The sequence below is a fragment of the Microcaecilia unicolor genome, chromosome 6, assembly GCF_901765095.1.
Source record: "Microcaecilia unicolor chromosome 6, aMicUni1.1, whole genome shotgun sequence".
In the NCBI taxonomy this organism is placed as follows: domain Eukaryota; kingdom Metazoa; phylum Chordata; class Amphibia; order Gymnophiona; family Siphonopidae; genus Microcaecilia; species Microcaecilia unicolor.
The window spans coordinates 159,334,773-159,358,571 of record NC_044036.1 but is presented as its reverse complement, the minus strand read 5'-3'; the positions used below and the strand labels follow the sequence as shown (position 1 = coordinate 159,358,571).

The window sequence follows — 23,799 nt, the reverse complement described above, 5'->3', positions numbered from 1 at the left end:
GGCCAATAGCGCTGGACTAGCATCCCCATTTGCTCCTGCTGAATGCTCAGAAGGCTCGGACAGAAGATACCACAAGTAGCATGCAAAACATGAAAACCACATTTAAACTGCGGGCATTATAGACTCCTCCCATTACTTGCAGAAGATCACCCTGAACAAAGGTGCTCTTACCGCTGGGATCCTTACCCCAGCTCACAGTTGGCATCAAGTAACCCGGCAAGCCAGCCCAGCCAGGGAGAAAAGGTTTACCCTCAAATAATGATCTCTTCTTTGTTAGGCCAAGCACCAAAAGTTTTTATTTATTTGTAATAAACAGAAATTAACAAAAATAAAAAGGAAAATAAGACAATACTTTTTTTTTAAAGTGGACTACACTTAACCAAGCCAGAACCATTTTCCTGGGGTCAGTTTCAGATGCCGCTATTTTTGAAGCACTTGTGGATTGGTTACTGCAACAGCTCTGAACCCAGTCACACGCCATTTCAATCAATACCTTTTTCCAAAATACCTTTACAAGAAGCACTGCAGCCAACACTTCTTGCTCCTCCATCCCTCCTCCCCTCTGATGTGAAGATCTCTGCTTTACACACAACTCTGCAATGCATGCATCAGTCACCATCATCCCGCTTTACTTTCTCATGCTCGAAGCTAATAGTGCACATATCATTTGCATACTATTAGCACTGAGCATGAGGATGTAATTCCTCGGCGCTGTTGTGGCGGTTAAACTCCTGTGCTGTTTTGTACAGCGCCAGAGTTTTGAACATCTGACTTAACCCTCCATTGTCCCAGGTATAAATAACCTTAGATTGTGAGCCCATTAGGGACAGAAAGTACCTGCAAAAATAGTAAATATGTAAACTGCTTTGACTGTATCTACTGAAAGGTGGTATATCAAGCGTGCAATAAACATAAACAGAGGTCACATAGCGCATGTAGCTGAGGAACAGCATTTCCTTTTAATTCCCGGTGCACTCTGTACTTATCCACCCCCAGTGGCTATTCTTGGCTTGAGACTGGCTTCATCAGAGTTGTATGGACAAATTTGTGAGCAAGTTGACAAGAGATATGACCTCTAAAGCAGGGAAATGGAAGAATGAGAAAGTGAGGCCTTCGACTCTGGTGGCTCCCAAGATGGCGGCTGGTGACTCCAGGCCAGGTGGATGTAGGAACAGCGGTTATTGTATCTGGGTTTAAAAAATGTTTGAACAAGTTCCTGGAGGAAAAGTCCATCGTCTGTTATTGAGAAAGACATGGGGAAGCAACTGTAGGCCCTGGGATTTGTAGCATGGAATATTGCCACAATTTGGGTTTCTGCCAGGTACTTATGACCTGGCTTGGCCACTGCTGGAAACAGGATACTGGGCTAGACGGACCATTGGTCTGACCCAATATGGCTACTCTTAAGTGGCCTGCGTTATCCCCAGCACAGGTCTTTCCCGTGCACTAAGGCCACTTTTAGAGCTGCTGGGAAATTACCATTTTTTCTACTTCAGCAATAATGGCCACGTGTTCATTTTCCCATTTGCGAGCAAGCACTTACCGACACCTATTTTCTATGTGGTAAGGGCTCATATGCTAACCACACACAAATTGGTTACCATGCAGAAATGTGTCTGCGCTAACCGAGCAGAACAGAACACACTGTGATCCCAGACCTGCCCCCAGTGCTAAACAATAAAAATTATTTTTTGGCATGTGGGTAACATCCTGTCGAAGTGAGGAATCTCAGAACAATACTTAGACTGGATAAAACTTCTTTACCTGAGCCCTATAGCTCGAATGCAATTTAATGGGACCTAAACTGATAGTTGTGTGTAGGCTCGGGGAATAAGGCAGGGCTGCGTGTTATCCCTGCTCTTATTTTCCCTGGCTATGGAGCCATTTGCTCAATTTGTTAGGAAGAGTGATGTGATCCAGGGCATTGAGAGTGTGTGTATGTGGGGGGGAGGGGGGAGGTACAGACTAAATTACTTCACTAATAATGTCCTCTTAACTTTAGCTCAACTGAAACAGTACTTGCAAAGGATGGTATCAGCCTTAGAGGCATATGAGAAGGTATCCGGTTTTAAAACCAACATGGATAAATCTGAGATCTTGAATCTCACTATTGGGGATGGGGACAAGACTTGGATTCAGTGAGCATACCCTTTTCACTGGGTCCGACACACTATACACTATTTGGGAGTTCATTTAACAGCAGATCAAGGGTGTTGTATGAAGCTAATTCCACCCCCCCCCCTCCCATTGCTAAAGACAATATGGGAGGATATCGATCACTGGGAACATTTGCAGGTCACATGGCTTTGCAGAGTTCATGTGATTTCAGATGATGATGTTGCCCATCCCTAGCCCTCTTGCCAGAGTGATTTTTTTTCGGAATTTGGAAACAACCGGCAGTCCCTACATGAGCACAGGTCTTGGCCAAGGTGGATTTTGTGTGTCACATGTCTAAGCTCACGGGTCGGCACCACAACAGACTATTGAACTTTAACAGAATTTGGGACCCTTAAGTTCAATGGCAGACACAATCTGGAAGTCATGATTCTTAAGGATATGCATGGTGGTGGGGAGGGGGGGTTGTTTTCTTTTGACTTGTATAGAGGATTTGCCTTGTACCAAAGGGTGCTGGTATAACAGTTTTGTTTTTGTACATTTTCAAAAATAAAAAATAAATACAAAAGTCTGAAAAGACTTCAGGCTGCCATTAAACAAGGGGAATGGAAATAAACTAAAAAAAAAAATAATCAGCATAAACAAAAGTTGTCTACCTGTTGCTTTAACTGATGTACAAGTCTATCTTTTTCACGTTTGAGGGCCATTACATCTTCTTGGGACTTCTTCTTCTTTGAGGCCGACAGTTCATGGAAAGCAATGCTAGCATCCTTGTCAGTGATTGCAGCAAGTAGTGCTTCCTGTCTGGGAAAAATAAAGACTGTTTGTTTCTCATTAAGAAAAGAAAGACATCTTTTTATGTTGACATTTATTGACATTGTTGGTTTGTGATTGGTGAACATTTGTGCTTTGAATCATTGCTGGACAGCAGATGTGCATCAAACCATAAACAGACTTAAAAGCAAAAAGTCTAATAGATAATTCCTCAAATATTTCAGTACAGACTTCTAAGAACAAATTAATTACAATGAGATGGATTTTCAAAGAGTGCTGAGTGCCTAATGGGGCCTATTTACTAAAAGGGCAATTTTCAAAGGTATTTCTATGCATGAACAGGGGTTTAAGCGTGGTCATGTGCTTATTGAAAACTGAACAGCCTATTTACATGTAATATTATGCAATTCAAGGGCAGTCCTATCACAGGGTGCCTATTACTCAAATGGTGGACCATAGTCTGTAATCTGGACCACTGAGTCTTCCAATGTGAACTGCTGGGGTATGTGTTTTTTGGCCCTGACGCCACAGCCAGAAATGCTGGCATCTCACCTATTCCCTTTCCCTCCAATCCCGGTCCCCCACATCCATCCAACATCTCTCCCTCACTTGTAACTCTCCAGCCTCTCTTTTCCCAGGCAGTTGGCAGCTGCAGTGATTCAAGCAGGCAGCTTCTGGCTGGATTCAGGGCCTTCTCCCGGTCTTGTCCCTCCTGCATGGAAATAGTAAGTTCCATAAGAGGAGGCCTTGGATCCAGCCAGAAGACACCTGTATGAATGGCTGCCACTGCCAATTACCCGAGAAAAGAGGGGCTGGAGAGGTACAGGATTGCGAGAGAGAGAGAGAGAGAGAGATGCTGAATGGACAATGAGAAGGGGGGGACCAGGACTGAGGGAAAGGGAGAAGAGATGCCAACATCTGAAAAATATGGGAGTGAGCAAGAGGGGAAAAGTAAGGATGGAAACAGAGGAGAACCAAGAGGAAGGAGAAGAATTAGGAATAGAGGGGGCCCTTTTACTAAGCTGCGTAAGTGTTTAAGTGCACCCAAAATGGAATTACCGCCCGGATACCACGTGGCTCTTGCGGTAATTTCATTTTTGGCACGTGTCCGATACGTGGAGCTGAAGAATAATTGTAATTTTTGGACATGTGTATCACACGCGCAACAAGTGGCATTTGACACGCGTAGGTCATTACCACCCGGTTACCGTGTGAGACTTTACCACTAGGTCAATGGCTGGCAGTAAGGTCGCAGACCCAAAATGGATGCGCGGCAATTCAATTTTGTCGCTCGTCCATTTTCGGCACAAAAGGCCTTTTTTACAGGTGCGCTGAAAAACGGATTGACATGCACCCAAAACCAGCACCTACACTACCGCAAGCCATTTTTCAGCGCACCTTAGTAAAATGACCCTAGAACGAGGGAGGGATCAGTGAAAGGAGAGAGCAAGAACTGAGGGAGATAGGAGAGAATAACAATGTATGTGGGATGGGGAGAGTGGGTCATGAGAGAGGGCATCAAGAGTGGAGAAGAAGAGAAAGTAAAAATGGGAACAGCGGGTGATTAAGGGAATTTTGCAAGAGTAGGATGCATGTATTTTTAAACAGAATCTGTGCAGGGAGCTAAAAATGACTCTCTTTATAGAGGAAGCGAGAGAAACGTAGAGCCCATACAGGGGAAGGAGGGAGTGAGAAACAGAAGTTGGAAGGTGGACATGGAGGTCGACGAAATGTTAAATGGATAGGAGACCCTGGAAAGAGGAGCAAAGAGAGAAAGACAGAAAAGAGAGACTGGGACCAAAACAAATGGGAAAATGCCAATACTCAGAAAACAAAGATAGAAAAAAAAGTATTTTATTCTGTATTTATTAATTGGTACATGTCAGCTTGATGTGCATGCAGTAGTTTGCAGACCCCAAGTTTCAGACAGCCAAAGGTTCTGGACTTCTGCTCAAAACATTTGCCATAAAGAAATGTAGGTATTTATATGACTAAATTTTACCCACAGATATTTGCACCTGTTTTTTCTGTGGGTAGATTTTCCATGGTATATAAGGGATGTAGGTTTGAAAATGAAAATGCAATCTACACATATTAGGGTCCTTTTTCTAAGCAGCGGTAAGCACTACTATGTGCTTCCCACGTGCCAAAATGCACTACCGCTGGGTCCGCTTAGACATCTGTGCATGCCAATTGATTAGTACATTTGTTACATTTGTATCCCACATTTTCCCACCAATTTGTAGGCTCAATGTGGCTTACATAGTACCAGAGAGGCCTTTGCAGGCTGTGGTGTGAACAAATACAAGGTGATATTGTGATAAGATCAAGTTCATGTGGCACAGCCTGCAAAGGCCTCTCTGGTACTATGTAAGCCACACTGAACCCGCAAATAGGTGGGAAAATGTGGGATACAAATGCAATAAATAAATAAATTAGGGAATTGAAGAATAGAAGAGTTGTGTTATGTCCATTACGTGCTTTAGTTTGGTTGTGTTGCAGAGATCATTTAAGTTGGTTTGGTAGGGTATGCCTTTTTAAACAGGTTGGCTTTTATTGATTTCCGGAAGTTTAGGTGGTCGTACGTCGTTTTAAAGGCTTTTGGTAATGCGTTCCACAGTTGTGTGCTTATGTAGGAAAAACTAGATGCGTAAGTTGTTTTGTATTTAAGTCCTTAGCAGCTTGGGTAGTGCAGATTTAGATAAGACTGTGGTTAGCACATGAGCTCTTTCTGCCTATTAAATAGGTGGCAGTAGGGGCTCAAGTGCTAATGGCCAGGAGATAATTTGGAGATTAGCACCTGGCCATTAGTAGAAAAAAAATATGGAAATGTGGCCATTTTACAGCAGCACAAAAAGTGGCCTCAGTGCATGGGGAAATCTATGTGCTAATCAAAGTGCATGGCCCTTGTTAGTGTAGCTTAGTAAAAGGACCCCCACCAGAAACAGCTCCGGTGGGGGGGCGGGGCTGGTGGTTGGGAGGAGGGGCTAGTGCGGGGCAGACTTCTATGGTCTATGCCCTGAAAATGGCAGATAGAAATTAAGGTCAGGTATACACATAACATAGCACCTATGAGTTTATCTTGTTGGGCAGACTGGATGGACCGTGCAGGTCTTTCTCTGCTGTCATCTACTATGTTACTAGCCTGCTTATTTTCGAAAGAGAAGGCCGGCTATCTTCCGACACAAATCGGGAAATGGTCGGCCTTCTTCTAAACCTGGCCAAATCGGTATAATTGAAAGTCAATTTTGGCCAGCTTCAAATGCTTTCCGTCGCAGGGCCGGCCAAACTTAAAGGGGGCGTGGCCATAGGTATGGACTGGGCGGATCATGGGTCTTTCTAAAAATTATGAATGCTCCGCGCCTAACTTAGTCGCTGGCATTTACACCAAGTTTCACTTAGTCGCACGGATGGGCTCTAGACATATTCTATAAACCACGCCTAACTTTAGGAGTAGTTTATAGAATATGCCTAGGCATCATATATAAAATCTAGCCCTTAATGGGAATCGAGAGCTCAGAAGGATGTGAAATGCCTCATGTTTAGCCAAGTCCATTTAAGTTTTCTGGTCATCTGTGCCAAAGGTGAGAAGAAGCAACTGGATAAATCCTCACACATCAGGATAAATCAGGTCTTTCTCTGCTGTCATCTACTATATTACTATCCTGCTTATTTTCGAAAGAAAAGGCCGGCCATCTTCCGACACAAATCGGGAAATGGCCGGCCTTCTCCTAAACTCGGCCAAATCAGTATAATCGAAAGTCAATTTTGGCCGGCTTCAACTGCTTTCCATCGCAGGGCCGGCCAAACTTAAAGGGGGCGTGTCGGCAGATTACAGAAGGCGGGACGGGGGCGTGGTTACAAGATGGCCGGCTTCGGCCAATAAAGGAAAATAGAAGGCCGGCTCTGACAAGCACTTGGCCGGCTTTACTTGGTCCATTTATATTTAGGACCAAGCCTCAAAAAAGTGCCCCAACTGACCAGATGACCACCGGAGGGTATCAGGGATCCCCTCCTCTTACTCTCGCAGTGTTCACTAACCCCCCCCACCCAAAAAAAAATATGTATAAACATTTTTGTGCCAGCCTCTATGCCAGCCTCAAATGTCATACCCAGGAGCAGTTTTTAATGGGTACTGCAGTGCACTTCAGGCAGGCGGACCCATGCCCATCCCCCCTACCTGTTATACTTGTGGTGGTAAATGGGAGCCCTCCAAAACCCACCCGAAACCCACTGTACCCTCATGTACGTGACCCTGTTACCCTTTATGGGCTATGGTAGTGTTGTACAGTTGTGGGTAGTGGGTTTGAGAGGCTTTGGGGGGCTCAGCACCCAAGGTAAGGGAGCTATGCACCTGGGAGCAATTTGTGAAGTCCACTGCAGTGCCCCCTAGGGTGCCCGGTTGGTGTCCTAGCATGTGAGGGGGACCACTGCACTATAAATGCTGGCTCCTCCCACGACCAAATGGCTTGGATTTGGCCAGATTTGAGATGGCCGCCATTAGTTTCCATTATCGGCAAAAACCAATGGTGGCCATCTCTAAGGACGGCAATCTCTAAGTGCGGCCCAAATTTTGAGATTTGGGCGTCCCCGACCGTAGTATCGAAACGAAAGACGGCCGGCCATCTTGTTTCGATAATATGGTCGGGTATGCCGCTTTACGGGGCCGGCCTTAGAGATGGCCGCTCTTATAGATGGCCGGCCCCGTTTGATTATGCCCCTCCACGTTACTATGTTACTATGGGGAAATCCATGTGCTAATCACAGTGGATGGCCCTTTTTAGTGTAGCTTAGTAAAAGGACCCCATTATTTTCCTCCCCGATCTAAACATGCCACCAGAAACAGCTCCTTCTAATTCTAAACATACAGTGGGGGAAATAAGTATTTGATCCCTTGCTGATTTTGTAAGTTTGCCCACTGACAAAGACATGAGCAGCCCATAATTGAAGGGTAGGTTATTGGTAACAGTGAGAGATAGCACATCACAAATTAAATCCGGAAAATCACATTGTGGAAAGTATATGAATTTATTTGCATTCTGCAGAGGGAAATAAGTATTTGATCCCTCTGGCAAACAAGACCTAATACTTGGTGGCAAAACCCTTGTTGGCAAGCACAGCGGTCAGACGTCTTCTGTAGTTGATGATGAGGTTTGCACACATGTCAGGAGGAATTTTGGTCCACTCCTCTTTGCAGATCATCTCTAAATCATTAAGAGTTCTGGGCTGTCGCTTGGCAACTCGCAGCTTCAGCTCCCTCCATAAGTTTTCAATGGGATTAAGGTCTGGTGACTGGCTAGGCCACTCCATGACCCTAATGTGCTTCTTCCTGAGCCACTCCTTTGTTGCCTTGGCTGTATGTTTTGGGTCATTGTCGTGCTGGAAGACCCAGCCACGACCCATTTTTAAGGCCCTGGCGGAGGGAAGGAGGTTGTCACTCAGAATTGTATGGTACATGGCCCCATCCATTCTCCCATTGATGCGGTGAAGTAGTCCTGTGCCCTTAGCAGAGAAACACCCCCAAAACATAACATTTCCACCTCCATGCTTGACAGTGGGGACGGTGTTCTTTGGGTCATAGGCAGCATTTCTCTTCCTCCAAACACGGCGAGTTGAGTTCATGCCAAAGAGCTCAATTTTTGTCTCATCTGACCACAGCACCTTCTCCCAATCACTCTCGGCATCATCCAGGTGTTCACTGGCAAACTTCAGACGGGCCGTCACATGTGCCTTCCGGAGCAGGAGGACCTTGCGGGCACTGCAGGATTGCAATCCGTTATGTCGTAATGTGTTACCAATGGTTTTCGTGGTGACAGTGGTCCCAGCTGCCTTGAGATCATTGACAAGTTCCCCCCTTGTAGTTGTAGGCTGATTTCTAACCTTCCTCATGATCAAGGATACCCCACGAGGTGAGATTTTGCGTGGAGCCCCAGATCTTTGTCGATTGACAGTCATTTTGTACTTCTTCCATTTTCTTACTATGGCACCAACAGTTGTCTCCTTCTCGCCCAGCGTCTTACTGATGGTTTTGTAGCCCATTCCAGCCTTGTGCAGGTGTATGATCTTGTCCCTGACATCCTTAGACAGCTCCTTGCTCTTGGCCATTTTGTAGAGGTTAGAGTCTGACTGATTCACTGAGTCTGTGGACAGGTGTCTTTCATACAGGTGACCATTGCCGACAGCTGTCTGTCATGCAGGTAACGAGTTGATTTGGAGCATCTACCTGGTCTGTAGGGGCCAGATCTCTTACTGGTTGGTGGGGGATCAAATACTTATTTCCCTCTGCAGAATGCAAATAAATTCATATACTTTCCACAATGTGATTTTCCGGATTTAATTTGTGATGTGCTATCTCTCACTGTTACCAATAACCTACCCTTCAATTATGGGCTGCTCATGTCTTTGTCAGTGGGCAAACTTACAAAATCAGCAAGGGATCAAATACTTATTTCCCCCACTGTACATGGAATGTGGAATCATGCGCATATCTTTACCTAGGTTAAGAGTGGATAATTTTCATTCAGTTCTTTTATGCAAATAAAGATTTTTAATAACTGCCCTATCAATGTAAAAACTTTTGATAAAGACCATTCTAAATTAAAATGCTCAGGTCCTTATGGAAGACATTGTTACTGATCTCATTTGTTGATGTGTGCGCTGTGGTTCAATATTAAACTCCAATGCTACTGTCAGGATCTCGGACTTCAGCAGAGCTGATATCAAGGGAATGGGTGAAACTGAGAGGCCCGATTAGGATTCTGCGACCTGAAAGGTACAGAGGAACTTTGTTCAGCAATAAATAAATAGAAAAAGAAACTGATATGGCTCTCTCAGGAGATAATTGAAATAGTAAGAGCAAAAAGGTTAGCATTCAGGAGGAAAAAAAAAACAGCAGAGGAGGACAGGCAGAAAAATCAGGAAAAAAGAAAAGGAGGTAGGAAGGGCTGAACAGCAAAGGTCTACATGGAATAATACACCCAATCGATAAAGGGAAGAAACAAAATTCTTCTTTATATTTTATTTATTTATTAGGATTTATTTACCGCCTTTTTGAAGGAATTCACTCAAGGCGGTGTACAGTAAGAATAGATCAAACATGAGCAATAGGCAGTTACAGCAGTAAAAATATTCAAAAACAATACAAAGTATGGCATGGTATACTATTTACAATGTCAACACAACATGTAATAGAACATTATAATTGATAGCAAAGGGTAAAACAAAGATGTAACATATAGATAGGTAAGAGAGTAGGAAGAGTTAGAAAGTAAGGTGATTGATTTAAAGAAAGTTGCACATGAGGTCAGAGAAATGGTTAAATATTATCTCAGCTAGGGTAGGAGTGGATAAACATGTCCTGCTGCAGTATGTGCAGCCTGTGTCACTCCTTGTGTGTGAGTGAGACTAATGAGTTAGTTACTTCTTCCATTAAAGGCCTGGTTGAAGAGCCAAGCTCTCACCTGCTTCCTGATATACAGCTACATATAATATATGGATATATTAGACTGAAGGGTTTACAGTTGCTCTCCTATTGCTTGTTCCCAGTAATGTGTAGCTGTCTTTGTCAACACCTTCCCCATTTTGAAGGAAATGTTGAATGGAGTTAGGAAAGATGCACTTCACTAATTCCTGTATCCAGGGTTCTCTGCATCCCATAACCTTTCCCCTCTTACCTGCTTCAAGCATCTCTTCCTCTGTATATATATTTTTTGTATTATATGCTATATATGCCTGTTACTGCGCACCAACCCTTTACTTAGAGGCAGTGGCATACCAAGGCGGGGGGTGGGGGTGCAGTGGGGGCAGTCTGCCCCGGGTGCACGCCGCTGGGGGGTGCCACGGCGCGCGCCTGCTCCGAGTTCGCTAACTTTGATCGTTCGCTGCAGCACCCCCTGCCCTGGAGCAGGCGCGCGCCACGGCACCCCCCCCCCCCAGCGGTGTGCACCCGGGGGGGTGTCATTTCGCCGGAGGGGGGAGGTGTCATTTAGCGGGGGGCGTGCTGCACCCGGGAGGGGGGGGCATCGGCGATCCGCCCTGGGTGCCATCCAGGCCAGGAACGCCACTGCTTAGAGGGCCTCTAAGTGCATTTGTGCTAACTGAAACCAGGTTTACCTACGCTAGAACAGTTTTCAATGTGGTAACTGCTGAGGACACGCTGGGCACACTGCCAAAAATTACCGCACAGCATTTGAACTTAGCACGTTTTAATTGTTGCTTTTAAAAACACAGCACGCGTTAATAAAGACCCCCTAAATCAGAAGGTTGCAAGTTTCAGGCCTGAAGGAGTTCAAGTTTAAGGGTCTCCATAGATGGAATGGGAAAAACTCTTACTAAGTCAGACCCCAGTGAGCAGTAAAACACTTTGGGGGGTTTCCCTAGTGTGGCTGTGCCACATGAACTTTATCTTACCACAACATCCCTTTGTATTTGTTTACACCGGAGTCTGTAACGCCTCTCCGGTACTATGTAAGCCACATTCAGCCTACAAATAGGTGGGAAAATGTGGGATATAAATGTAACAAATAAATAAATAAAATACATTTATTGACACTGTATCTAGCTTAATTATGCAGGAAGGTGCCTATTCTGATCCTATTTTAAGCACCTCTCTTTCTTTACAAAATGCTACCACAAATCCTGCAAATATTGTGCCAAGATTGAAGGCAAAAACATACCTGCTGGAAAGCAGCTGTAAATATTTGTGCATACAACAAGCCCAGATTCTATAATCAGCGAATAAAGTTCTGCACGCAAATCAGCACACATAGCCGATTTGTGCGCAGAGCTTAATTGGTTAACAGGCCAATCAGTGCCGAGAATTGGATATTAAGAATGGGTGGCGGTAAGGGTTTCCCCCCAAAATGGCCGCGCGGCAACTGCTTCACTTAACGCATGGTCATTTCCTAAAGAAAAGAAAGGCCTACCTTTTACCCACTGCGGTAAAAGTACATAAGTATATAAATATTGCCAAGACCAAAGGTCCATCAAGCCCAGCATCCTGTTTCCAACAGTGGCCAATCCAGGTCACAAATACCCGGCAAGATCCCAAAAATGTACAAAACATTTTATACTGCCTATCCCAGAAATAGTGGATTTTCCCCAAGTCCATTTAATAATGGTCTATGGATTTTTCCTTTAAGGGGGGGGGCCTCGGCTTGCTAAGCGTATTCTATAAAGTGATGCGCATAAATAGGACCGTGTGGATCTCAAAAGGGGGCGTGGGCTGGCCTTGGGCATTCTAAACATTTACTTGCACTGTTATGGAATATGCCCGATCCATGCCTAAATAAGACGTGTGAATTTACTCCAGGTTTCAGTTGGTATAAAGTTTAGCCACAGGATGGCTGCTATGCATATTCTATAAACCACACCTAACTTTAGGGGAGGTTTATAAAATACCGCTAAGCATGGTTTTTTCAATGCCGTTTTTTTTTCACTATATATAGAATCTGGACCTATGTGTATATGCACATAAATTGTGACTCCGCCCAAGTCCCACCCCTAAGCATGTGCATTTTCAGGAATGACTCAGTTTTATAAGAAGCCATTTAAACACATAACGGTCCTTTCACTAAGACGCGAAGGCACCCATGCATGTACAACGCGCATCAAATTAGAACTACCGCCCGGCTACCACGTGCCCCGGGCAATAATTTTAATTTTGATGTTCATCCAAAATGTGCGGCAGAAAATAATTTCTATTTTCCACCGTGCGGCGCTAACTGGGTAGTAATCGGCAGTGTACGCATGCTGATGATTATCGCCCGGTTAATGTGTGAGACTTTACCGCTAAGTCAATGGGTGGCGGTAAGGTCTGAGGCCCAAAATGGACACGTGACGATTTTTATTTTGCTGCAAAAAAAGGCCATTTTTTGCAGGCGCACTGAAAAATGGATCTGCGCCCATCCATCACACACGTCTACACTAGCTTGGCCTTTTTTCAGCGCACCTTAGTAAAAGGGCCCCATAAGCACTATTTACACATGAATATTGTTCACAAAACTACCTTTTATAGGCTTAGATTTACTAAAGTACACTGCTGCATTAGCATGCGCTATTAGGGGTCCTTTTACTAAGCTGCTGTAAAAAGAGGCCTGAGCTAGCTTGAATGCGTGAAATTGGCATGCGCTGGGCCATTTGTTTTTATCGAGGCTGGGGAACACGCCTTTTTTAATGGGGCCTTTTTAATGGCTGTACGCTAATAAGAAAAGCAGTGCATGGTTATTTACTGCCTGAGCCCTTAATGCCACCTATTTACTTGGCAGAAAGGGCTTATGCGCTACTCGTGCGGTAATCAGGCAGCGTGCACCAATGTGGCCGTGTTGCTGATTACCACCGGAAACACCCCCTCATAGTAGAAAATAGATAATTATTTTCTACCACAGGAAACAGCACATGCCAACTTCAAAATTACCACTGGGCGCACACTCTATCTGGTGATAGCGTCAACTTGGTGAATGCAACCCATGCATTAGCTCTACCGTGGCTTAGTAAAAGGGCCCCTGAGTAATTACTGTAGGTTCCACTGTGCAAAATGGGGCCTGTGATAAATAAGATGCACTAATATGGTTGCACACTTTTATAAATCTAGGGCTCCTCAGTACCTCTCCACTCTCATCTCTCCCTACATTCCTCCCAGGGAACTCTGTTCACTGCGTAAATCTCTCTTATCTGCACCCTTCTCCTCCACCGCTAACTCCAGACTCCGTTCCTTTTATCTTGCTGCACCATATGCCTGGAATAGACTTCCTGAGCCGGTATGTCAAGCTCCATCTCTGGCCGTCTTCAAATCTAAGCTAAAAGCCCACCTTTTTGATGCTGCTTTTAACTCCTAACCGTTATTCACTTTGTTCAGAACCCTTATTTTATCATCCTCACTTTAATGTTCCCTTATCTCTTGTTTGTCCTGTTTGTCTGTCCTAATTAGATTGTAAGCTCTGTCGAGCAGGGACTGTCTCTTCATGTTCAAGTGTACAGCGCTGCGTACGTCTAATAGTGCTTTAGAAATGATAAGTAGTAGTAGTAGGCTCCTTTTACTAAGCAGCGGTAAGCCCAAGCAGGCTTACTGCTAACTATACAGGAAGTACTGCCAGGCTACTGCAGCAGCCCAGCGGTACTTCCCACCCCTATCGCGTCGCCATTTCTGCCACTACAAAAATTTATTTAATTTTGTAACGCCGGAGTGTACCCGGCGGTAATCAAGCAGTGCCATGTACTGCCCAGTTACTGCCAGGATAGTATGGCATGGTATACTATTTACAATGTATGGCAATGGGTGGCAGTAAGGGCTATCCCATGAAACGGCCGCACGGCAAGTGCTTTACTTGCCACCCGGCCATTTCCAGTAGGAAAGCAAGGCTTCCCTTTTACCAGCTGCGGAAAAAGGGGGCGCCTTGACGCACATGTAAAACATGCACCGACGCCAGCGCCAGCCCGCTTTTGCTGCAGCTTGGTAAAAGGGGCCCAAAGCCCTTAATATGTGACGTATTAAAAAATATAGATATTATTATTGTTTTTATTGAATTTCCAGTAGAAAGAAGTGTTGTTTTGCCAGGCATTATGCCTAATATTCCACGGTACATTTGATTATCACTGCGAGAAGCACTTCTGAGACATCAAGATGTAAAAAACCAGCAGAGTACGCATATTCTTGCAGTGGCTCTTGCACATCTACGCATGCAAGAATTCTAATTCACAGAAAAACTTGAGGGCCCTTTTACAAAGGCCCGCTGAAAAATGGCCTATGGCAGTGTAGACGGTGTTTTGAGCGCGCACAGAATCATTTTTTCAGTGTACTTGCAAAAAATGCCTTTTAAAATTTTTTGCCGAAAATGGACATGCAACAAAATGAAAATTGCCATGCGTCCATTTTGGGTCTCAGACCTTACGACCAGCCATTGACCTAGCGGTAAGGTCTCACACGGTAACCAGGCAGTAATGGTCTACACATGTAAAATGCCGATAACTGACCGATTACTGTCCGCGCGCTAGAAAATAAAAATATTTTCAGGTGCATATAGCGAACGCACATCAAAAAATGAAATTACCACAAGGGCTGTGCGGTAGCTGGCTGGTAACTCAAAACTGATGTGTGTTGGGCGCACGTAGGTGTCTATCAGGCTTATTTTCGAAAGAGAAGGGAGCCTATCTTCTGACACAAATCAGGAGATGGGCGTCCTTCTCTCAGGGTCGCCCAAATCGTCATAATCGAAAGCCAATTTTGGGCGTCCTCAACTGCTTCCCATCACGGGGACGACCAAAGTTCACGGGGGCGTGTTGGAGGCATCGGCACCGTAGTGAAGGCGGGACTGGGGCATGATTAAGAGATGGGCATCCTCAGCTGATAATGGAAAAAAGAAGGGTGTCCCTGACGAGCACTTGGCTGACTTTACTTGGTCCATTTTTTCTTGTGACCAAGCCTCAAAAAGGTGCCAGAACTGACCAGATGACCACCAGAGGGAATCGGGGATGACCTCCCCTTACTCCCCCAGTGGTCACCAACCCCCTCCCACCCTAAAAAAAAACTAAATTTTTTTTTTTGCCGGCCTCTATGCCAGCCTGAAATGTCATACCCAGCTCCATGACAGCAGTATGCAGGTCCTTGGAGCAGTTTTAGTGGGTGCAGTGCACTTCAGCCAGGCGGACCCAGGCCCATCCCCTCTACTTGTTACACTTGTGGTGGTAAATGTGAGCCCTCCAAAACCCACCCAAAACCCACATGTAAGTGCCCCCCTTCACCCCTTAGGCCTATGGTAGTGCTGTACAGTTGTGGGGAGTGGGTTTTGGGGGGCTCAGCACCCAAGGTAAGGGAGCTATGCACCTGGGAGCAATTTGTGAAGTCCACTGCAGTACCCCCTAGGGTGCCCGGTTGGTGTCCTGGCATGTCAGGGGAAACAGTGCACAACAAATTCTGGCTCCTCCCACGACCAAAGGGCTTGGACATGGTCGTTTTTGAGATGGGCGTCCTCGGTTTCCATTATGACTGAAAACCGGGGACAACCCTCTCTAAGGTTGACCATCTCAACATTTAGGTCGACCATCTCTAAGGTCAACCTAAATGTTGAGATTTGGGCGTCCCAGACCCTATTATCGAAACGAAAGATGGACACCTATCTTGATTCGATAATACGGGTTTCCCCGCCCCTTCACAGGGCCATCCTGCAAGGACGCCCTCATGAAAACTTGTGCGCCCTGTTCGATTATGCCCCTCCACGCAGCTTAGTAAAAGGGCCCCTTAGCATTCAAATAGAAAATGCCAGAAAGGAACTTCGAGGTTCAATAATAAATAGCTTCTTGCTAATCACTGTAAGAATGTGAATTACAAAACGTATAAATTTAACATAAGTAGCACATTTGAATCTCTTGAATCTTTTCTCATTCTCCGACTCCCCTCACGCCTCCACATAATTACCAATAAACATGTCAAAAAGTTATATGGCCAAGACTTAAAAGTTTCTAAAGAATCAATGTAAATATTTGGAGGGTAATATTTCAAAAGGAACCAAAGAAAAACAGTTCATTTTAGCTACTCTTAAAGCCATGAGACCAGGATTAATTTTAGATAAACACTAGCATTTTATTTCATATATAGAGATGAGCTCATTTGCTAAATTCAATTTTACAATAATCACAGTTATTATTTATAATTCTATATTTATAAATAATGGCAAGCTTGACATAATCTAGCTGTAGTCTCTAACGTAAATGTTAACAAAAAATTAATTATCCTAATTAATGTATAAAAGTTTGATTAAAAGACATTGAGGGCCCCGTTTACTAAGCCGTGCTAAAGGCACGTTACTGCTTTTAATGCACGCTAACCATTAGCGTGCGCTAACTGTCTAGGCGCCCACAATATTCCTATGGGCACCTACACAGTTAGCACATGCTAGTTTTGTGCACGCGCTAAATACACTAGCGCACCTTAGTAAACAGAGCCCTAAGAGCCCAGTTTACTATGCCATGCTGTAGGCACACTAACATTTTAGCTTGCACTAACTCTTTAGCGTGCACTAACACTAAAGACACCCATAGGGGCCCTTTTACAAAGGCACGCTAAAAAAATGGCTTGTGGTAGTGCAGACGCGTATTTTGGGCGCTCACAGAATAATTTTTCAATGCACCTGTAAAAAATGCCTTTTTAACATTTTTGCCGAAAATGGACTTGCAGCAAAATGAAAATTGCTGTGCGTCCATTTTGGGTCTGAGACCTTACCGCCAGCCACTGACCTAGTGGTAAGGTCTCACGCAGTAACTAGTGCATGCATCCTGCTTTTCTTACATTGGCACACAACTGTGGAATACACTACCACTTAACATAAAAAATATTCACGACCTTACCAACTTTCGAAAATCACTAAAGACCTACCTTTTTAACAAGACTTGTCATAATAATCAATAACAGGAACTCCAACATATAATAATCAATAACAGGAACTCCAACACATCATTACTTACCAGAGAATCTATCTGTTTTTTGATTTATCGAATTGTTTAATCAGACTGTTTCTGATTTATTGAATTGATTATATCCATTATGTTACACTTGCTCTTTATGTAACCAATTGTTTTATCTACTCTTGTTTGGCGATTGTCAGGATGTATTATTGTAAGCCACATTGAGTCTGCAAATAGATGGGAAAATGTGGGATACAAATGCAACAAATAAATAAATAAAATAAATAACTGATTACAGCCCGATTACCACCTGCATGCCAGAAAATACAAATATATTCCGGTGTATGTGTAGCAGACGTGCGTCAAAAATGAAATTACCACAAGGGCCACATGGTGGCCGGGCGGTAACTCAAACCTGACGTGCATTGAGCACGCGTAGGTTCTTACGCGGCTTAGTAAAAGGGCCCCATATATCCCTATAGGTGTCTCTAGCATTAGTGCGTGCTAGTTTTTAGTGCACGCTACAAAGATTAGCACACCTATAGCATGGCTTAGTAAACAGGGCCATAAGTCAAATGTGAAGATTTCATATATATATATATATGGCCTTAGCGCACCCTTACAAATGTCTTTCCTATGTGCTAAGGCCATTTTTACTGCAGCCAATAACATGCATTATGAGTACGTAGATTGCTGGTTTACTTGTTCCAAGTTTTTGGATGGTTATGTGATAAGCTATTATCAGCATATACTTTATCATTCACCACGTTGTTTGCTGGCTATTGCTGGCTTCAGTTACTTTACTTCTCAGCCTGAAGGAGTTTCCACTATAACACCAGCCTGAGTGTTTTGGACTCTTGACGCAGGCTGTTGAGCCGAAACACGGTGAACATGTTGGGTCATTTTAATAAAGGCTGTTTGTTGAATTGTACTTCATGTCACATGTCTTTACTCCACCCCCTGGTTTCCTGGCAGTAAAATAACATACTTTAATGGTATTGATACATGCTAACAAATTAGCACGTTATTAATTCTAGCTGTGGGCGAGTTACATGTGGAATATTCCCATCTGAGAAAGTCCTGTTTCTGTAGGATCTACAGGCTAAGGGGTCCTTTTACAAAGGCGTGCTGAAAAATGGCTTGGGGTTGTGTAGACGCAGGTTTTGATAGTGCGCCTTTTTAGCGCGCTTGTATAAAAGGCTTTTTGGGGGGGGGGCCAAAAATGGACGTGTGGCAAAATGAAAATTGTTGCCCTTCCATTTTGGGTCTGAGATCAGTTAAGAAGCTATCAAGTATGAAAAAATGGGCCACTTCATTGTCACTAATTTGGATTTGCATGCGCTTTTGCTTGCATGCTATTCTATAACCTTGAGTGTCTAAATCCAATAGCATGCAACTCATAAAGGGGCATAGCCAAGAGAGGGACATTTGCGAGCCAGGGGCATTCTGAAAACTTGCACACAGTTTTATAGAATAGCACCTCTTATGCGCCGAAATGCCACGAGTTGAGCGTCGGCATTTATACCAGTTTTCAGCTGCTTCTCACCAGCCTCCCACTTAGCCATCTCTCTCCTCTTCAATCAGTCCAAAACTCTGCTGCACGACTCATTTTCCGCCAGAGTTGCTACACTCACATTAGCCCTCTTCTCAAGTCACTTCACTGGCTCCCTATCCGTTTCCGCATTCAATTCAAACTTCTCTTACTGACTTATAATAAGTGCCTTCACTCTACCGCTCCCTGTACCTCTTCACTCTTGTCTCTCCCTACGCCCCCCCTCAGGTACTCTGTTCTGTGGATAAATCTCTCTTGTCTGTCCCCTTCTCCTCTACTGCTAATTCCAGGCTCCGTTCCTTTTATCTCGCTGCACATCACGCCTGGAATAGACTTCTTGAGCCTGTACGTCTAACCCCGTCTCTTGCCATTTTCAAATCCAGGCTAAAAGCCCACCTCTTTAACTCTGTTTTTGACTCCTAACCACTACTCACTTGCCCTGTTCCCTTCTATTCCCACCTCTTTAATTCCCTTACCTCTTACTTGTTCTGTCTGTTTACCTGTCCAATTTAGATGGTAAGCTCTTTGAGCAGGGACTGTCTTTTCGTGTATGGTGTACAGTGCTGCGTATGCCTTGTAGCGCTATAGAAGTGATAAGTAGTAGTAGTAGTAGCATAAATACAGCGCTCAACTTTCGGTGTGAAAATCGGCTCTAAGCACTATTCTATAAAGAACCCTCATCTTGGAGCAGCCTTAATATAAGGCTGCTCAGCACTGATTTTTGAGCGCCATTTATAGAAATCCCACATTAGTGTGCATGAAAAAGTTCTAACATGCGTTAGAAAAATTTTACTGACACAAATGTGTGAAACGAAACTAGAAAAAGTCAAAAATCATGAATATGCTGAAATGAACAAAAATGAACTGAATTGTTTTTGTGCTGTGCCCATCCCTAATCAGCAGCCAGTGTAAAGATCCAGAAATTAGTGCTTCATAGCAGTGGCATAGCTACAGGGGGCCACAGGGGCGTGGGCCCCCCAAATTGTCTCTTGGGCCCCCGGTTTGGCTGGCAGGATCCCCAACCCCCACCAGCTGAACCATTTGTCCCACGCTGGTCTTACATTGCCTGCCCTGTTCTGTACAACGTGCAGGACGTCAGACGCATGCACACAAACTTGATCAGATCATTCAGCAAGCAACGCCGCGTGGCCGAGGAGAGAACTTTGGCTGGCGGGGGTTGTGGTCCCCCGCCAGCAAAGGTAAGCGGCGGGAGAGGGTTGGCGGCGGGAAGGGGGGGTTGAGAGGGTTGCGGCGGCGGGGGCATGTGTGTGAAAGTTGGCGGCAGTGGGCGGGCAGGGTCGGCGGCGCCGGGGGGGGGCTAAAATGTGCCCCCTCACCTCGGGCTCTGGACCCCCCTCCTGTCGAACTCGGCTACACCCCTGGTCGCTGGGAACCCCCACCAGCCAATATGCCATCATCGGGGGGAGGGGCAGCAGGGATGCAGGCCAAAATGTACCCCCCCAAACACACACTTTGAGCTCTGCCCCTCCCCCCTCTGTTTAGATCTAGCTATGCTCCTGCTTCACAGGAATATCAGCTTTTGCAGTGGTGCTAGACTGCATACTAAACCGAAGCACAATGAAATTTCTCATTTCCACTCTCCCTTATTAGTTACTTAGGCATTTCATAGATATTCCCAGTACTGTGGTCTAAATGTCATATTGTTTAATAAGTAAAGCTAATAAAAACACATTTTTAAACCATTTGTTACTGCTGTACATTTCTACATTAATATTTATAGAAACTAATCCTTTATGCTGGTAGTAAATTTTCTCACATACATGACCAAATATTACCCTGTTGTATAAACACTGACATAAAATTTCTACCTAGTGCATAGCAAGTGTTAATGCATCCATTGACAAAATAGAAGATATATAATATTCACCATAGATGCAGGCTCTATGGGTGCAGTGAATGCATAAGCGTGCTCTAATAATCAGGAAAATGCTTCACTGTGTTCATGGAAGAGTAATGAGTCCCCAATAATTTTAAAATGCTGTTATGCACTTCAAAAATTAACAACATTTTCCTATGCAAGAATGATCCAATTTTCAGAGTCTTTCTTCTTTAACTGTAATATTTAAATGCTTAAACATGAGGGAAATATTCAGAATACATCATTTTAGTGGGGCTAGGTCTTCAAGTGTAGACAATGAACATTTGACATAATGGACTGGATTCTATATTTCACGCCTAAAAAATCAGCTCTGAAAAAATACGACTAGGTGTATTCTATAAAGTACGCCTAAAGATAGGCATATTTTAAAAAACAGGCCTAAATTTCCATGCAAATTATAGAATACACCAAGCACTTGTGTGCACCACTAAATTTAGTTGTGGGCAGTTACTTGGCATAAATTAGGTGCTGACCGTGTACATTCTATAACAATGTATATAGATTTTAGAAATGGACTCTCAAAAGCCATGAAAACAATCCATCAGCACCTAAACTTCAGGAAATCACTAAAAACCAACCTCTTCAAAAAGGCTTACCCCACCGACCCAGCAACACAGCATAACCAATGACTGTACTGGACAACATACAATCTTCACTCCCTTGACCCTCATAGTGCCTGTTACACATCTACCTCATTCGACCACAATAGAACCTTGTATTTGTTATCAACCGACTTGGCGAACCCCTTGACGGTACTATGTAAGCCACATTGAGCCTGCAAATAGGTGGGAAAATGTGGAAGATTTTCTCCTGGTAAAGGACCAATAAAACAGACATCATGTTATAAGAATCAGGTGCTCAACATTCAGAGTTTCTATTTATTTACTTATTTATGACATTTATAACCCACATCGATCAGGAATTAGGTTGAAACATGGGAGCATTTAAAATATTTTTTTTCCTGTGCCTAGATCAAAAGACAAAGATGGCATGTGGGAACTTCCTCCTTTTGTTTGTTGATTGCAGTGGTATATTATAAAAATGCACTTGATATTTTTTATTACTACTATTTAAAAGACAGATATTGAACAATGAGAGCAGAAGTCCAGAGTCAGACTAAATGTGCCAACATTGTCCATTTCAGAACACGATTAGCCTCCAAGTTCATACAAATTTAGGGCCATGGTTAGCATATGCTAAAAACGCTAGCACACCTTTGTAAACAGGGCCCTTAATTATGTTCAATGAGAAAAAAATCTGTTGGCTCAGGCTGCTTCCTATGTGAACATTCCATCACTGTTTCATTATTGCTACCAAGTATTACATATTAAGGGCACTTGCTTTAAACTTTGTTTTAATTTGTTTATCCAATCCTTACACGCACATGGTTTTGCTTTTTAAACCCAAAGGTGAATCCTAAGGGTGATTGAACAGTTAGGTATAAACTGTGTTGTTTCTGACTGTACTTGTTCTGGACTGCTTTGGGTCCTGCTGATCTGTACATTCACTGTCTGAAATTTTGGCAGATGGAAATGAGAAAATAAAAATTACGTTTTGGATGTACTCTGTAGAAGTTGTTTACTTTTGCATTGTATGTATGGATGTCTGTTCTGGCGTATGCATGTGATAATATTTGAATAACTGTCTATACTTACAGCTATGATTTCTGAATATGCGGCATCATTAAAGGACAGACTTTTAAATGCCCAGTTAGGTATATATGTTTCAGACATATTCATCTATTTGCTCCCATGACATAACTGAATTCTATTATTCTGTCTCACTGTATTTTCAAATGTAAGCCACATTGAACCCAACTTTGTTTGGGATAATGTGTGACAAATATTTTTTTTTAATCCTTTATCCTCCACCTTTTAAGACACTGCCTATCCAGCTGGATGGTGATGGCACAAGGAAAGCAAGTTTGGACCAATGAAGACTAACTCAAAATAGCCTGTTCCTTAGCTGTGCCCTAGTATTACCATATTGAAAATGCGACCGTACCATGCCTCTGTGATTATGTTCCACAAATAAATTAAATGATTAACTAGCTTTCTTGAAAGGATTACAGAACCTTTGGATGCATGACTAAGAACACAAACATACACTTATTTATTCACTACTGCTACTACTATTTATCATTTCTATAGCGCTACAAGGCATACGCAGCACTGTACACCATACACTAAAAAGACAGTCCCTGCTCAAAGAGCTTACAATCTAGATAAGACAGGTAAACAGACAGAACAATTAAGGGTAAGGGAATAATAGGTGAGGTTAAAGGACAGGGCAAGTGAGTAGTGGTTAGGAGTCAAAAGCAGTGGCTATTCAATAGCACAATTCCTCAAGTACAGCCACAAAACAACCTTTTAGGGTGGATAGTTTTCACAATTAGCTCCTTTTATTATTGACCAAATAGAGAAAAGAGTTTTCAGTTTTGGCACAGTCATCACAAGAACAAAATATAAGAAAACCAATGGACTGTATTAGAGGTTTATAGCCTATTTAGCTATGTTTAAACAAAACAGATCTGCATGAAACAAAATATTTATTTTTATTTTGACTTATAAAACCACTTGCTCATGAAACATGCTCAAAACAGAATAATCCATTAGTGTATCTAAAATGTAAACTTCTACAAAACAGCTCCCTTATGCTCAGTGTTATTCAAATGTTGTAGTCCTCTCCAGATGTGCTCAAGGGTCACCCCTGTAGAGGGCACAGACAACTCCTCAGGCCCTATGTTGAACTCCTTAGTGGAACTCTTCACCAAACTAGCCCCCTCATCAGAGGGGCTCAGGTTCCACTGGCAAAGAAGGTAGGGCCACCAGACATAGGGGATGGTTGGTATCCAGAGGGATAATGAGACCTCCAACCCCAAGGCAGAAGATGCTCCTTCTTTCTCTGTAACAGCAGAGCCAACTCCAGATATCGATACTGGGGGATCGTTGGCATATTGATCAATTCTCTGCTGAACTGGAGAGGAGGTCCGGGTCTGTGAAGGAACTGCTCGGACCTGCCCTTTCCTTTTAGTGTGTGACATCGCCGAATACTCGGAAGA

The 23,799-nt window shown here is 43.7% G+C and overlaps 1 protein-coding gene across 1 annotated transcript in view; it reads right to left on the bottom strand.

The window, feature by feature from the left end:
* ERC2 (ELKS/RAB6-interacting/CAST family member 2) overlaps positions 1–23,799 on the bottom strand; it is a 692,745-nt gene that overhangs the window by 34,908 nt on the left and 634,038 nt on the right. Inside the window, 1 exon segment of the mRNA XM_030206769.1 lies at positions 2,772–2,919. Coding sequence (XP_030062629.1) covers positions 2,772–2,919 — 148 coding nt within the window.